The sequence below is a fragment of the Schistosoma haematobium genome, chromosome 6 (assembly GCF_000699445.3).
Source record: "Schistosoma haematobium chromosome 6, whole genome shotgun sequence".
Classification (NCBI taxonomy): Eukaryota; Metazoa; Platyhelminthes; class Trematoda; order Strigeidida; family Schistosomatidae; genus Schistosoma; species Schistosoma haematobium.
In genome coordinates, this window is record NC_067201.1 from 19,188 (window position 1) to 35,850 (window position 16,663).

The following is a 16,663-nucleotide window of genomic DNA, read 5'->3' on the forward strand; positions in this document are numbered from 1 at the left end:
CAAATTTTTATCGTATAATTGTTAAATAACTAAACTATTCATATTCATGTCCCTCTTATTACGAAATTCATTTTAACCTGTGAACTATTATTATACGATTTACCATTATTGAGTTGTGTCCTGTTTATCAATTACTATCTCCCACATTCACAGCCACTTTGGCTAAATCTTGTACAAATGTTGTTTCTTATTTTATGGTACGATGTGGTCTGTCTGGTTGGTATATTTGGTATATTGGTATGTTTGAAGTGAATGGTTCATATCGCAGAGGCTGAGATTGTTGTTCTGGACTTGACTGGCTGGGCTAGGCAGGAAGCACGACCGATAAGTACTCTAGACCGCTCACATGGGTTTTATCCGTCATTGGTCCGATTGACGATTCTCTGCTCTCTAATTGGGGGTATCATCACGTTGTACATTAACAGGGCACACAGGTCACAAGTTATAACAAATACAATTAGTAAAACCAAATGAATAACTACTTTAACCCATAAATTTTATTGAACTACCAATCTACATTTTAGCGTCTTCCGGACAGGATTTGTAGTTGAGTAAGTGGAACCATTTGAAGTCATTCTAATTTATCGTGATAAAGAGTGACTTTCAATCTAATAAATTATAGTTATAATCATTCCTAATTAATTCTTTGACTATTTGTAAAATAAATCATGAATTCCCCACTTTTTAAAAAAAGTGAATTAAACACCATAATAATCAGTTCATAGTTCAAAATACCATTTCAGATAGTCATACTTTAATTTCAATATTTTATTGTTGACCATGAAATGATCATTGAATAGAATGAATCGTTGAGTGTTTCTTGATAAGTTTAAGGTAATTTTCTTGATATATATTCATTGAATACATTTTGTCAGAGTTTAAAATGTCTTACTTCATAAACAGTGTGGAATTTTATGTCACGATTACATTTCTGGAAAACTTAGTCTCTATAGTCTATGATAAAGAGCATAAAAATTGATTTGTAAGTTATATTTGTCATCAGCCGTTTTGAATTATTTCAGTTTCAGTTCAAAAGATTGTGCATTTCTGGTATAGGTAAATATGATAATTAATATTTACTTTAAAATATCGAACATTGAAGTCAATCTATTCGTTGTAGAGATTCAGAACTCCGAAAAAACTATTTCCTTAATATATTATCCGATCACTTTGTGTTTTGGTGGTGACAATATTATTTATGTTACGTATCAGGTGATTTATATATATATACACACACGACCTACACAATAATTTATTACAAATAGACATAGTATTGTAAATATTAAGAAATGGATTTGCAGGATGACTTCGGTGCGTGTTTAGTTGATGACCTACAATTGCTGACATTGTAAAACAGACCTTTATAGGCATATGTATTCGATTTAAAAATTCCAACGACAACTTTAAACATGTTTTTAGCCTGATATTGACCGAAACCTAATAACCAATCAAAGGACGGTAAATATATGTTTAATTTTAGGTTGCTAATCGTTAGAGCTTTGCCTAGAGACGAATCTTGGACTTCAAGTGGCTCAGTGAAGATGTTACTATTGAAGTGATGGATCGAAAACTAAAGAATAAACTTGATTAACTCAGTTAACTCATTAGGCCAATTCATTCGACCAATAATTGACAGCTTCTATCTATGCAAGAAATACTTAGACATCACTTTCATTATTTGTGATAAAAATAATAATGTCAACGACATCCTAGACACGTTCAATAACTGTCATCAATCAATTGGTTTCGCGCGGGAACCAAAGTCAGATTTGGGGTTCTACTTTTCAGATGTTTCGGTAAAAAAGGAGACCTGATGGTTCCCTACAAAGATAGAAACATTGAAAGCCAATATAAAATGGTCAATATACGAATTTTTGCAGTTGGGTCCCACTGTAGCTAAAGAGAAACCTTATCCTTTCTCTCTCTCTGAGGGCTAGATGCATCTGTACCAATGATTCGATCGATAACAATCTTGACAAAGTACGGCAGACACTGATCAACAAAGGATATCCACTTAGATTCATTGAGAAAAATTCGAAGCCAAAACAACAACGAGTAAGAGTGTCCACGGCACCAAAGAAGACTCTTTTCATGAACATGTAGCTTAAAGGAGACACTGCATTAGAAATTCCGAAAAACGGACTATAAGATCTCTGAGTGAAAGGTTCTATTCGGCTGAACGTCTCATTGTCTTTTCTAATCCGCTTATGGTTCGAACATGTGTGAAGGATATATTCCCTCTTTGGGCGAAATCAATGTGCATCTATCAGTTTACTTGCTCATGTGGAGTACGCCACAGAATTTCCACAAGCCTATGATTCATATCAACTGACAAAAAACTTACAAATTACGACAAATTCAATTTATTTTATATATACGCCAGGTCAAAGGTAATCCGCAATCTTACTAACCGTTCTAGAAATAATGAAGAGTCTGTCGATTGATATATCATAATGAAACTCCCTTTTGAAAACCTATGCGCATCAATATTCCTACTTACTTTACATTCAGTTAAATACATACTTTGCAAGTATTCATTCAGTTATGACTATGTTTCCAAGAAAGGAATTCTACGGAACAATAAAGGAACAACTCACAGTAATTAACAATGATACAATAATTAGATCGGTGAAAAGTTAGCTCACTAACTGAATGAAGTTATCAATTAATATTAATAAGTTTTCTTAAATATTAATCACCAGAAAAAATCAATCTCCTTTGTTCAACCACCACAATAGTGTATTTTCGAGATATAGGTCACAAATCAATTCAAAAACAAGGTTTCAAGTGCATTTAAATTCAATGTAATCAAGACAAAACTCTTTGACAACAAATTTGTTATCATAAAATGTGATATTACACTTCACTAAATGTAATGATGTTATTTCAATACGCGAAGCTATTTATTGTTTTCAAAATGTGTAAATACATTTTATATAAAATTAGTATACAACCAAACGGTTTATTACTCAATCTATCTGACTATCATTCATCATACAAAGAAAATATCTAACTTTCCTTATTTAGGATCTGAATATACTATGTTGTGACGAATGTAAATAAGTAAAACAATTTTGATGTTTCATACATCCTGATCTCTTGTTAAATGAAATAAAACCGAGAAGGACAAGATATGCACAACAACATGAATTCATTATATTTCAAGGGTTTTCATCAGTTGCAAACGGCTTGAAAATTCGTTTACACACAGTAATCAGTGAAGTTTAGTTTGAAATAAGATAAGAAACAAGAAGTGGAAACAACATTATTAACATAATAGTTAATATCAATTTTGATTTCTATGTAAAATATGAAGTCATAAAAATATAGAAGTGAGGTTATCCATCACAATAAATAGATAACATGAGTCAATTGAAGCTAGACCACCACGGAAATCGTGGAAGCACTGGACGGCCGTTTCGTCATAGTATGGGACTCAGCCTGTGAAATTTCTAAAACTCTCCAAAAATACCCATTCTGAAAATAGATAACTGTTATAATCTCTTTCTTCTTACGGTTATGACCCAGCTATTCCTATTGCTTAGTATTCTCGGACACCGGTTCACTCGACAAGTCCCCAAATCAAAACACGGTTGAACAGGAAGAGATTATATTCCAAATAACAAGGTTAGATGGAAGTAAGAAGCAAGTCAGAAGCACAATAGGGAAAACGTCAGTATATTTATAGTTTTTACATAAGAAGATTCCAGAGTATTCTCCAACTATCGACTAGTGCTGATTGGATAAGAATTAGCCAATCAGCGTGCACCAAAGCAATCATGCATTGAGCATGCTTTAATCTAGTCTATGTCCCGCTAACAATAACAAATAAAAATAAATTACCAATCAGTAAGTAATATTAAAAGACTAGTATTTGAACGACGAATATTCTTTTCAATAAATTCTCTTCAGGTTCTACAATTATATATCCCAATTAATAATCCGAAAAATGACCAGGTTAAGGGTAAAGTACATCGTTCAGAGCATGTGAATTTAGGATTGTGATAAACAAAATACAATAAAATTGTTAATGTTAATATGACTCATATAGAATGTTAACTTGAATCAGCTTATATGTTAAGTAAAATTTTCAGGATCCATGATCAGAATAAATATGGGTCAAATAGGGTGAGAGAGAAATAATAGTGCAATTACAATTCGATCAAATAAGTAAGACGTAATACGGAGGGATGAATGCGAAGTGACTGAATCATGTATAGGGGAGATTAATGATCTTTAACCAATAATATGAATAATAATAATAATAATAATAATAATAATAATAATAATAATAATAATAAGAAGAAGAAGAAGAAGAAGAAGAAATTCATTAGCCCCACGGCAATTTTTTAAAAAAAAACCCCACCCACCCTTTTTAAAATTGTTTTTTCAACCCAAAATTGCAATATTTTTCATCCCGTTTCGTCCAATGAAATGGCTAGTTTTAAAATTCGTTTTAATTGGTTAGTTATGTTTTGTCGAATTGTTATAAAACATCAGCACTTGTCGACGAAGTAATTTTAGATTTAAAATAATGTGATTACTGTTCATGTTTTAGTAACACATTTGTAAACTATCTAATAATAGTACATTTTAATACTTACTTACTTACACCTGTTACTCCTCGTGAAGGAGCATAGGTCGCTCACCAGCATTCTCCATCCAACCCTGTCCTGGGCAATCCTTTCCAGCTCCTTCCAGTTGTAATTCATCCTTTTCATATCTGCTTCTATTATCCGACGTAATGTGTTCTTTGGCCTTCCTCTTTTCCGCTTCCCTTCAGGATTCCAAGTTAGAGCTTGCCTCGTGATGCAGTTTGACGATTTGCGTAATGTATGTCCTATCCATTTCCATCGTCTTTTCCTAATTTCCTCTTCAGCTGGAAGTTGGTTTGTTCTCTCCCACAGAAGGCTATTGCTGATGGTATCCGGCCAATGGATGTTGAGTATCTTGCGTAGACAGCTATTTATAAATACTTGTACTTTCTTGATTGTGGTTGTTGTAGTTCTCCAAGTTTCAGCTCCATACAGTAGAATCGCCTTGACGTTCGTATTGAAGATTGTGACTTTGATATTGGTTGACAGACAGTTGTTTTGAGTTCCATATGTTCTTCAATTGTAGGAATGCGGCCCTTGCTTTGCCAATCCTCGCCTTTACGTCTGCATCTGAACCTCCATGTCTATCGACGATGCTTCCCAGATATGTGAAGGATTCTACATCTTCCAGAGTTTCGCCATCAAGGGTGATTGGATTGCTGTTCTCCGCTTTGAATTTGAGGACCTTGGTTTTCCCTTTGTGTATGCTGAGGCCTACTGATGCAGAGACTGCTGCTACATTGGCTGTCTTTATCTGAATCTGTTCGTGTGTACGTGATAGGAGGGCTAGGTCATCTGCGAAGTCCAGATCGTCTAATTGGTTCTGAGCTGTCCATTGTATTCCGTGTTTTCCTTCAGATGTCGAGGTCTTCATAATCCAGTCGACCACCAGAAGAAAGAGGAAGGGAGAGAGTAAACAGCCTTGTCTGACTCCGGTCCTTACTTGGAATGCATCTGTCAGCTGTCCTCCATGCACTACTTTGCACTGTAGTCCGTCGTATGAGTTCCGGATAATATTGACAATCTTCTCAGGAACTCCGTAGTGTCGAAGAAGTTTCCATAATGTCCTCCTATCTACACTGTCGAATGCCTTTTCATAATCAATGAAGTTGATGTATAGTGACGAGTTCCACTCAACTGATTGTTCGACGATGATCCGTAGTGTTGCAATTTGGTCTGTGCACGACCGATCCTTTCGGAATCCAGCTTGTTGATCTCGAAGTTGGGCATCTACTGCATCCTTCATCCGGTTCAGCAACACCCTGTTGAAGACTTTCCCTGGTATTGACAGTAGTGTAATGCCTCTGTAGTTTTCACATTTGCTCAGATCTCCTTTCTTTGGAATCTTGATGAGGTGTCCTTCTTTCCAGTCCATTGGCACTTGTTCCTCCTCCCAAATCTTTTTGAATAGAGGGTAAAGCATGCTTGTGGTTACTTCGACGTCTGATTTCAGTGCTTCAGCTGGTATGTTGTCGGGTCCTGCTGCTTTCCCGTTCTTGATTTGTCTGACGGCCATTCTAATTTCTTCCGTCGTTGGTGGGTTGACATCTATAGGAAGATCTGTGTGTGCTGCTTCGATGTTCGGTGGATACATTGGAGCCGGCCTATTCAGGAGTTCCTCGAAGTATTCTACCCATCTGTTTCGCTGTTGTTGAATTTCAGTGATTGGCTTGCCTTCTTTGTCTTTGACCGGCCTCTCTGGTTTACTGTATTTCCCTGATAGTTTCTTCGTTGTATCGTAGAGCTGTTTCATATTTCCTTCTCTAGCAGCTTTTTCTGCCGTCGTTGCTAATTCTTCCACGTATTTCTTCCTGTCGGCTCTAATGCTCCTCTTCACTTGTTTGTTTGCTTCTATGTATTCAGCTTGTGCTTGGACTTTCTCTGCTCGTGTTCGGCTGTTGTTAATTGCTGTCTTCTTGTTCTTCCTTTCTTTGATCTTGTCCAGTGTTTCTATAGAGATCCATTCCTTATGATGGTGTTTCTTCAGGCCCAGAACCTCTTGACACGTTGAAGTCAATGTTTCTTTGATGCCTTTCCAGTTGTCCTCCATGGTGGTTTCTTCTTCCTTCAGTAGATCTTGAAAGGCTTGGAATCTGTTGTTGAGAGCTATCTTGAATTCATTGAGTTTGTCAGTATCTCGAAGGAAGGCTGTATTGAACCTTTGTATTGCTGTTTGTCCACTTGTCCAGTTCTTTTTTAGCTTCAGTTTTAAATTGGCTACAACTAGGTGGTGATCTGAAGCTACGTCAGCTCCTCTCCTGGTTCTCACATCTTCCATTGTCCTTCGGAATTTTTTTGATGCAAATATGGTCTATTTGGTTCTCTGTAGTGTGGTCCGGTGAGATCCATGTAGCCTTGTGTATACGTTTGTGTGGAAATATTGTGCCTCCTATGACTAATTTGTTGAATGCACACAAATTTGCAAATCTTTCTCCATTTTCGTTCCTCTCTCCCAGTCCATGTCGTCCCATAATATCTTCATATCCAGTGTTGTCTATTCCGACCTTGGCATTTAGATCTCCCATCAGAATGGTGAGGTCCTTTCTTGAGCATTTCTCTATGATTGACTGCAGCCGCTCGTAGAATTGATCTTTAATGTCGTCGTTGCTATCATTGGTGGGTGCATAACATTGGATAATATTCATTAAGATCCCCTCCTTCTTTGTTTTGAATGATGCTTTGATGATTCTGGATCCGTGGGATTCCCATCCTACAAGTGCATTTCGTGCTACTTTGGACAGCATTAGAGCAACTCCCTGTGTGTGTGGAGCATTTTCCTCTTCGTGACCGGAGTATAGCAGCATCTCTCCCGTAGCTAGCCTTTTCTGTCCAGCTTGAGTCCAGTGGGTTTCGCTGATTTCCAGTACTGCCAAGTTGTATCTCCTCATTTCCGTTGCTATTTGGCTGGTCTTCCCGGTTTCCCACATTGTTCTAACGTTCCATGTACCTATAAAAATTTTTGCTCTGGTTGTTAGAAGGGGCATCGGCCTCGTGGCTTCCAAAGGAATTCGGCTTTCATCATGAAGCGTCATAATTCTTCTAAATGAAGACCTTCTAACTCTCAGGGCAGAGTTAAAATGGTTTGAATTATTTTTTCTGGTAAGCGTTTTTTTAGCGAGTTAGTTTTCTACGGGATGGGGACGCTAACCCCATGCCCAACCCTCCTCCTTTACCCGGGCTTGGGACCGGCAGTAACTCTAGAAGAGCTACAGGCGGAGTTAACCAGTAATTTATCATGATGAATTATTGATATGTTGATTTGTTTCTCCGATTAACAGACCATGTGTTACTAAAAAACTTATGTACACACTTCGGTAATAATTTGTTTATTAATTGGGTATTCAGCATTAGACAACCGACCGAATTCAGTGATAACTTTTATCAAATATTCAAACCGAGTTTCAGTTCCTTTTTCACTCAAAATTTCTTTTAATGTGATACATATAAGTATTCGTAGCAGCATAACTAACGACTTCAACTGAAGGTTGACATTAAATCACTTGATCGGAAAACAAAAATTGATCCCAATACACATTCACTAACAGTAGGATTGCACGGTAATGCAATTAAGTTGGTGTCTTTTTCTTCAAAAGTCTAAATTTTTTTCAAGACTAAGATTACACAAAAAGGATTATTCATTATCATTAAATTTCAAATGTCAAAAATGAAAATTCTGACATCCAATCACAGCTCCAGATGCGATTTCGATTTCAACTAATCAGATTACAAAGATGAACCGTTTACGACCAATCAGAAAATTATTAAAGGTAACAAAATGTTTGTTCATTATCACTTGAGCACACACTTGCAAAACAAGTCCACCAATCAACGATACCTAAATTTTTCATTCACACCCCACAATTTTTTTAAAAGGGGTGGTAGGGAATCATATAGGCCGGTCACTTAATGTCAACCACGATCCTCGATATATTGATAGCCTATGAAATAAATTTTCGAATCTCATCGCTCCTGTCTTCTGATTTCACTCGCTGGGTACGCTTCATATTAGGTGTTACTGGTTAAAGAGTTGTCAAACTCCGAATACCTGTGACATCTTCACCTCAAACTGCATCACGAGGCAAGCCCTGACCTGGAATTGTGAAGGGAAGAGGAAAAAAGGAGGCCCAATGAACACATTACGTCGGGAAATAGAATCAGATATGAAAAGGATGAGTAAGAACTAGAAAGAGCTCGAAAGGATTGCCCAGGACAGGGTTGGATGAAGAATGCTGATGGGGGGCTTATGCTCATTCATAAGGAGTAGCAGGCATAAGCAAGTAAGTAAGGTACGACCCACTGAAGTCTCAATCTTAGAGATTATTAGAAACCGACTGCCCATACGAGGATGTTGTGAATTGCTAATAAGAGATGATAACTCTTTATACACACCTTGTGAATTTTTAGTTAGCGAAACAGGACTGTCGATAATGGGTTAAGAAAATTTGAAAAAGCTTAAAGTGGAGTTCTAACGGCTCTCTTCAAGTGATTGAGACGCTACGAGATACAATGTACACAAGAGTAGGTTATCGGTTTCTGTGACAACGTGAGTAACGACAGCTCTCGTACTTTGCATGTTACTACCGTCCATAATTGGAAGAAAATGCGCTCTGTCCTCAAGTCCTGACACTATCGATTTTAAGAAATAAACGACCAATTATAACGAACTTAGAACTAGTTATTTGATTGGACGAAACAGAATGAAAATTATTGGAAGATGGGGATGAAAAAAATTTCACTCGAAAAAAAATGGCCGTGAAATTGATGTTAAACTCAGGAGAAGTTAAACCCATCAAGCTTATTAGCGTACAATTTGGTTCATTGAAATTATTCATTGTTTTGTGTATATAAAGCTGAAGAAATTATCATTGAATAAGTACCAACATTTCTCCTTGACAATTTCATTATTTCAAATGTCTTAAACAATTGGTTCACAAATATTTTAACATGTCTATCTGTTCCTTCAGTAATTATTATGGAAAAATAGAGAAGTTTACATGCAAGAGAATCTCTGAACATATATCAAGAAATTAGATGATAAATTAATACCAGATTACCGAATAAAACCATAAGAAATATTATTAGGGATGATGATTACGTAACAGGTTTAGTCAACTAATAAAATAATAGCAATTTTTTACTCATTACATAGACAACAGTGGTTCGTTGTCCAAACCCTCGATAAATCTTACGGGGAGTGCCAATTCGCCAGCAGCTTAATTCTTGAATACATAGCCAACTTGAATTCACATCCCCGTTGTTGTATCCGGACGAGGAATAAGTGAATGGTAACCGCTAGAATCTATTTATGGACTGTTATTATATGTATCTATATTGAATAACTATTAGGTAACTATATTATATGTATATTCACATTCCCCTCATTATAAGCTTTCATTTGATTTATTGACTATTATTTTACAATTTACTATTCTTACGTTATATCCAATTTATTAGTTACAGTCTATTACAATCACAGTCACATTTTGGTATGATTCCATATTATTATTATTATTATTATTATTATTACTATTATTATTATTATTATTATTATTTATCTTTTTATGGTATAATATGGTCTGGTTTGCTTGTATATAAACAAAGTATGTCTGAAATATATGCTTTATATGGTAGTAGCTGTGTTCTTGACTCAACAACAGGCAGGGCTAGACGAGGAAGATCAATAAGAACTCTAGGCTGTTCGTACTAGTCAAAACGTAACTAGTTTTGCACAGTACTAAAATTGTATTCTGATTAGTGCCTTATCACGTGATAATGAACAGGTCGCAAGACACAACACCCGCTACGTAAATCATCGTTCAAAATTTTATTCAATATAAAAACAACAGCCAAATCTATAGCAACTCATCTTTACAAAACCGAATTCTGTGTATAAAAGAGTTACATTCAATCCCTTATTCTCCAATAGTCTTGACATTCAATTACATATCACCTAAACAATCCAAGTTGACAGAGTTTTCCATATCTTCTATATGAAATCAAACTACTAATATTATATTGGCTAAACTATCAATCCAATGTTAAAGCGTGTTTTTCATAGAAATTCACTTTAGATTTACTAAATTTATCTTGAAACAACTAGCGAAAATTTCGATTTCACAGTTAATTAAAATCCGACTCATCACATAATTAATGTTATATTTCGTGTAGATTTATGATGTTCCTAACCACATATGAATATGACCGTAGGTTTAGTTATCTACAACTAGTCAACTGATTCTACGATAGCTCACTAGTGATGATCTACTTTAAGATGTTTCTGAAGTTCTAGTGAGTAGTGTTTGGTAGAGTTCTGTCAGGTTGGCAATTGAGACAGTTATCACCAGTGGAATTGTATTACCCTCTTACTACATCGTAAATTGATCGGAGTTCAAATTGTATCGTTGAACACTAGCCAAGTGGTTTTGGGAGTTTTACGTTCATTTTAAGATTTAAAAACCTTTTGTTTAATCCCTAGTGGACTGCTATGTACACATTTCTACCGAGTTTTATGCCAGAATGAAACAACTACCTAGTATTCTCCGATTTACAACTGTATTACAGCTATGACGACCATTGCCTACAACTTGAATCAATCTTCACAAACCCTTTTAAATAATTAATTTTAAATTGTATGACACTGGACACAATCTTTCGAAAAGCGTGGTTGATCATTTAGTTTGTGCTAGTTGCGCAACTGGTTCTAGTCGTATTTTCTTTTTAGACTGCATCAGATCGACGCATAAGATGACTTGAATTTTGTTTTTGTTCCTAACTATATAAATCGTCCAGATACGAGTATAACGGTCCCCAAAGTTACGTATTCGAACTTAAAATGAAATAATTTAATAAATCTATCCCGTGTTGATAAATAGTTGTGGACAACTGCAGAGTCTTGGGATGGCGCGAAATAATTAACTGTCAGTCGTAAAAGTCATTCTCAGAATGCATCTTCTATGTATGGTACAAATTTGGAACCATATAATAAACTTTATAATAATTATCATTCACACCTGAGAATTCTTGTAAATTAAATACTACTTCTGGTTGCTAGGATTGTTGCCAAATTTTGACAGTTCATTAAAGTGCATTGCTTCGCTTCCAAAACAACATAGAATTGGTGTGTTATACTTAGCCTTGTAAGTAGCTGTAGCGCGGCGTCGAGTTGCAACTGACTATGATCACCACTACAGGAAGGGTACGTACCAAATATCAGAAGCCAATTGAAGGTTGTGGCGATCTATATTTGTTGGTGATCTCGTGGTATCGAAATAATACCGAGATCGTACCAAAGGAGTACAAGCGGAGTACAAGCCTCTCAGAGTTGAGGACGTTAGACGACTTTCTGAGTTCGATCATCGTTGTCTCCGAAGGATTGCTGACATTCAGTGGCAACACCATGTCAGTAATGCAGAGGTTCGGCATCGTGTGTTCGTGTGCAGAGATGATAATTCAATTGGTGTCACCATCTTGAAACACCGACTTCGGTGGCTTGGACATGTTCTACGAATGTCGTCTCAGAGAATTCCACGTCGTGCATTATTTGCCGACTCTGGGACTGGTTGGAAGAAGCGGAGAGGTGGTCAGTGCATGACATGGTGTCGTGGCATGAAAGAAAGCTGCAAAGGACTGGCTTGTGTCGGTCCTTCACGACTCCCTGGTTGGGGTCCGAGAGATGGTGCTACACAATGGCTAGAGACGTTATGAGATATGGCTCAGAATAGAAGCCAGTGGCGATCCTGCTGTAACCTTTTACTTTCTTCATAAAAGTGGTTGTTTCTTCCTTGACTGAAAGATTTGTTCTGATTGTACCTTTCCGTTCCCCCATTATGACTATGATTATTACTACACTCCCTTACACCAATCTCCTTATTATTGTTTTTTTTAAAACAAAAAAAAATTTTTTTACGTTCCACATTTTTTCTTAAATTCTCATTGTTTTGTGTGGCGCATATATATTTGGCGAACTTCTGCACCAATATATATGTGTTCAAATAAATAAATACTGAGCAAAAGTAAGTTCGCGCAAGTTCACAACCGACGGAAGGAAGAATGGAAGAATAATGGATGTCTTTAGCACAGTTAAACAAACAACCAAAGTAAAACAATCACTGGTACAATTGGTTATGATAATAATTGTTTCCGTTAAACCAATCGCGTTCTCTTTATAAAAGTAGGTCACTACAGGAGTCCCTCGCTAGAACGGGTTTACACTTTCGATAGGTAGCGGTTTAGTTCCTGGGACTGATCAGCAAACTTGCGATTGTAGGACGAGAGGATTGGTAGAACAGGAAGTTACTTCCGACACCATGATTACTAGTAAAATGTGATGTTGTATTATGGATTATTCAAATGGTTGCATCAGTAAAAGCTGAAAAGAAATTAAGCCAGGCATTTGAAGTATCTTTCATGTGAAGATGATCAGTTTTACAAAGTTAGGAATCTAGTGACTAAAGTGTCTTATTGAGGTCTCCCGTTGGACATATTTTTTGTATCACATTTTATGGTAAACTTCAATCCACTCCAGGTGGCAATTAACTGCAGGTACATCCAGCTGACGAGTCCTAAACAGGACGAAACGCGCGTCCTGGATTCCACTGCTAGCCACTACCCATCATTGCTTACAAAAAGCTTGTGAATGAACGCAAAACTCCCAAAACCACTTGGCTAGTGTTCAACGATACAATTTGAACTCCGATCAATTTACGATGTAGTAAGAGGGTAATACAATTCCACTGGTGATAACTGTCTCAATTGCCAACCTGACAGAACTCTACCAAACACTACTCACTAGAACTTCAGAAACATCTTGAAGTAGATCATCACTAGTGAGCTATCGTAGAATCAGTTGACTAGTTGTAGATAACTAAACCTACGGTCATATTCATATGTGGTTAGGAGAAACAATTATCTAATATTTCATTTACTGCAATGGACTTTTTAGACAATGGAATATTTTACAACATATATTAGCCACTTAAAGACAAGAATGCCCTGGTACGGCCGAGAGCGGGGAGAGTCCGCTGTTGCTGTCGTCATTGTCATCAACATCGTTGTTGTTGTAGGCGACCGTGGTAATAATGGCGGTGGTTTTGGTGATACTGATGATAATTGATCACTTTTTAATAACATTTCATGTTGTGAATCATCCATCGACAATCAATCATTTCTTGACTTTGTTTTTGACATCATATGACAATTCATTTCGGATAATCTCAATTCTCCATCACTATTATTATGATGTTGATGACCATGGTGTCCATTATATACATTATATTGTGTATCATCTAACGTTGACGAATGATTCTCCATAAATTTTTTATCTTCATCATTTAATGGTATATTAAAACGTAATTTCAACTCTATTAATTCATGATGTAATTTATGATATTGTATTTGTAATTGATTAATACGACATTCCATGAGAATATCATTTTGTCGACGTTTTTCACGTGACCGTTTGGCTGCTTCATCACTTATACGCCGACATCCTCAATATTTATCGTCTTTTTTAGAATGTGGTATAAATTTACAATGTTTACGATCACGTCCTACAGAATTCAATAGACTATTATTTATTGATGATGAATGAAGACTGATTTGTTGTAATGTTACTGGTATCGGTGTTAAGGTTGTTGATGACGATGAAGACATGTTTCGGTGTTTAGTTAGATGGTATATTCCAGTTCTAGTTAAAAATCTTAGCATGAGTGTGTCAAATGATACCTGATATTATTTTTATTTGATTGTAATCACTTACCGACATGTCGGATATTTGAAGTCTTGATTTTGTGTTCACCTTGTATTTCCCAAAAAGGCCTTTATTCAGATGTTTATATGGTTGATAGGCGGATTTTCAGCTCGCTATCACAGCTGATTTAACGTTGATATTTAACAGAAATCACCTTTATAGTTTAGCTACAGGCATTTTAATATCTTCTCAATTAAAATACTTTGTGTGTTTTAAATGTACAAATGATAATGTTGCAAATAATATCCAATACTTCAGTTTTGTATCTCTTTGCTCAGAAAGGTACATCTTACTACAGTCAACGAAACTCATGTTTCATCACGGACCTCACAACCATACTATACAACATTATTGTCAATAAAGTTATAAGCATTTTTAAACCACAAATCAATCCATTATCAAACAGAGTCAAGTTCGGCATTATATTATATTATATTAAAATTTGTTCAGAGTTTCCGGGCATTATTAAATTCAATAGTTTACGTCATCACATTTATTAGGCATTCAATGAAAATCAGTAAGCAGCAAAAAATAGTTAATCAGATGTACATGATCCAGTTAGTTATTCTCCATTTATTTTTTGTAAAATATAAAATGAGATTAAACAATGATGAATCATTTGAGTCATTTGAGGCTTAACATTCGATCGTTCTTATGAGATTTACAGTTGGATATATAATAAATCAATAAATTATACAAATGTTTAAATGTAGTAATTATAACTATAGTTGACATGGCTACATTAAAGTAGTAACTAACTTCTATCCTGCTTGCGAAAAAGAAGTAATTGCTATCCTTATTGTCGTTAATTTGCTTCAATGACCAAACTACCTTGTCTTACAGATCAATTTTTTTATTTACTATTATATATCCAACTATGAAATTCATATGAACGATCGAATGTTAGGCCTCTTGATACTCAAATGACTCATCATTGTTTCATCTCATTTTATATTTCACAAAAATTAAATGGAGGTTAACTAACTGTATCATGTACATCTGATTAGCTATTTATTGCTTTGGGAAGTGTCTTGCGACGTAGTTCGGTGCTTTCATCAATGTGTTATTATTATTATTATTATTATTATTATTATTCACAAACATCTTATGGGTACATAGGTGTTGTGAAGAAACCATTTCGGGTTTCCTCAAACATGCAATAATACACAAGTTTCAATAATGTTAGGATTATATTTGCCATATTTGGAAAACAGAATAATGATGATGATAATAATAATAATAGGATAATAATAAATCAGGTTCTGTGTAATTGAGAGGAATATTGAATGGAGTTGAAAGAAGGAAAAGGAGAAAATGAGGCAAGAGAAATAAAGGAGACGTGAAATACGCAAATCGTTTAATAAGCGTGTTTATGAACACAGAACAAGAATAAACGACTATGTATGTATCGTCAAATTGGTAACAAGAATTAAAATAAAAAATAATTAAGAAAAAATAACTTATAATTGCAGTAAGTTATGACACTAGAATATGAATGTTTGTGCAGTCATAGTTTGGAGTGATGCTATAAAAGTCTCAATTATTAAGTGAAAAGGATAACCAATTATCAATGTGTATGAGTCATAGTGAAGATGCATAGTGAAGATGAAACGAGTTTGACAAGTTAAATGTAACACAAGTTATTGTCTTAATGAGAAACCTCGCAAACTTAAGAATAATATTTATTTAGAAGGGAAAAGAGAGAGGGAAAAGAAATGAACATTTAGTGAAAGGGTTCAATCATGATAATAATCATAATAATCGTGTAATGCATATCAACCTCTGAAGTAAACCATCAATTAAGAAAAAAAAACAACTTTTTAATGCACTCGGATAAATACCATGTAGATTTATGTAATCGTATACAGAGTGAAGCCGGATATTAGTATAAACAGTTTGAGTAATAATAATAATGATTAAGAATGATGCTATAAAATTCACAATTAGTTCCAAAGGATAATCAAATATCAATTACTGTGTTATATATATATATATGGTGAAGATAAAACGAATCAGAGAAGTAGATTTATTGAAGTGTAACATAAGATAATTTGTTATTATTTATAAACTTTGGATGTTTACGAATAAAATATGTTTAGGAGGAATAGTAGAGATGAAGAGAATATCTTATGTGTCGAGGGACCAATAATGATATTAATAACGGTAATAAATATAAATACGAACATAAGCAGACTTCATATATTAAGATGAATAGAAATAAAATAAAATAGACGTTGAAAGTTTCAAAGGTTACACTTTGCTTTTCAGTCAATTAGATAGATGAAGGACCTTGTTTGTATAAATCATTATTTAATACATT

General features: G+C 35.1%; 1 protein-coding gene across 1 annotated transcript; it reads right to left on the reverse strand.

The window, feature by feature from the left end:
• Window positions 1–13,751: 13,751 nt before the first annotated feature.
• MS3_00008244 (uncharacterized protein) lies at window positions 13,752–14,246 on the reverse strand (the record flags this gene model as incomplete). Its single annotated transcript, XM_012945578.2, has 2 exons — window positions 13,752–14,083; window positions 14,135–14,246. 2 exons carry the CDS (start codon window positions 14,244–14,246, stop codon window positions 13,752–13,754), a joined length of 444 nt encoding a protein of 147 aa, XP_012801032.2.
• Window positions 14,247–16,663: the final 2,417 nt, after the last annotated feature.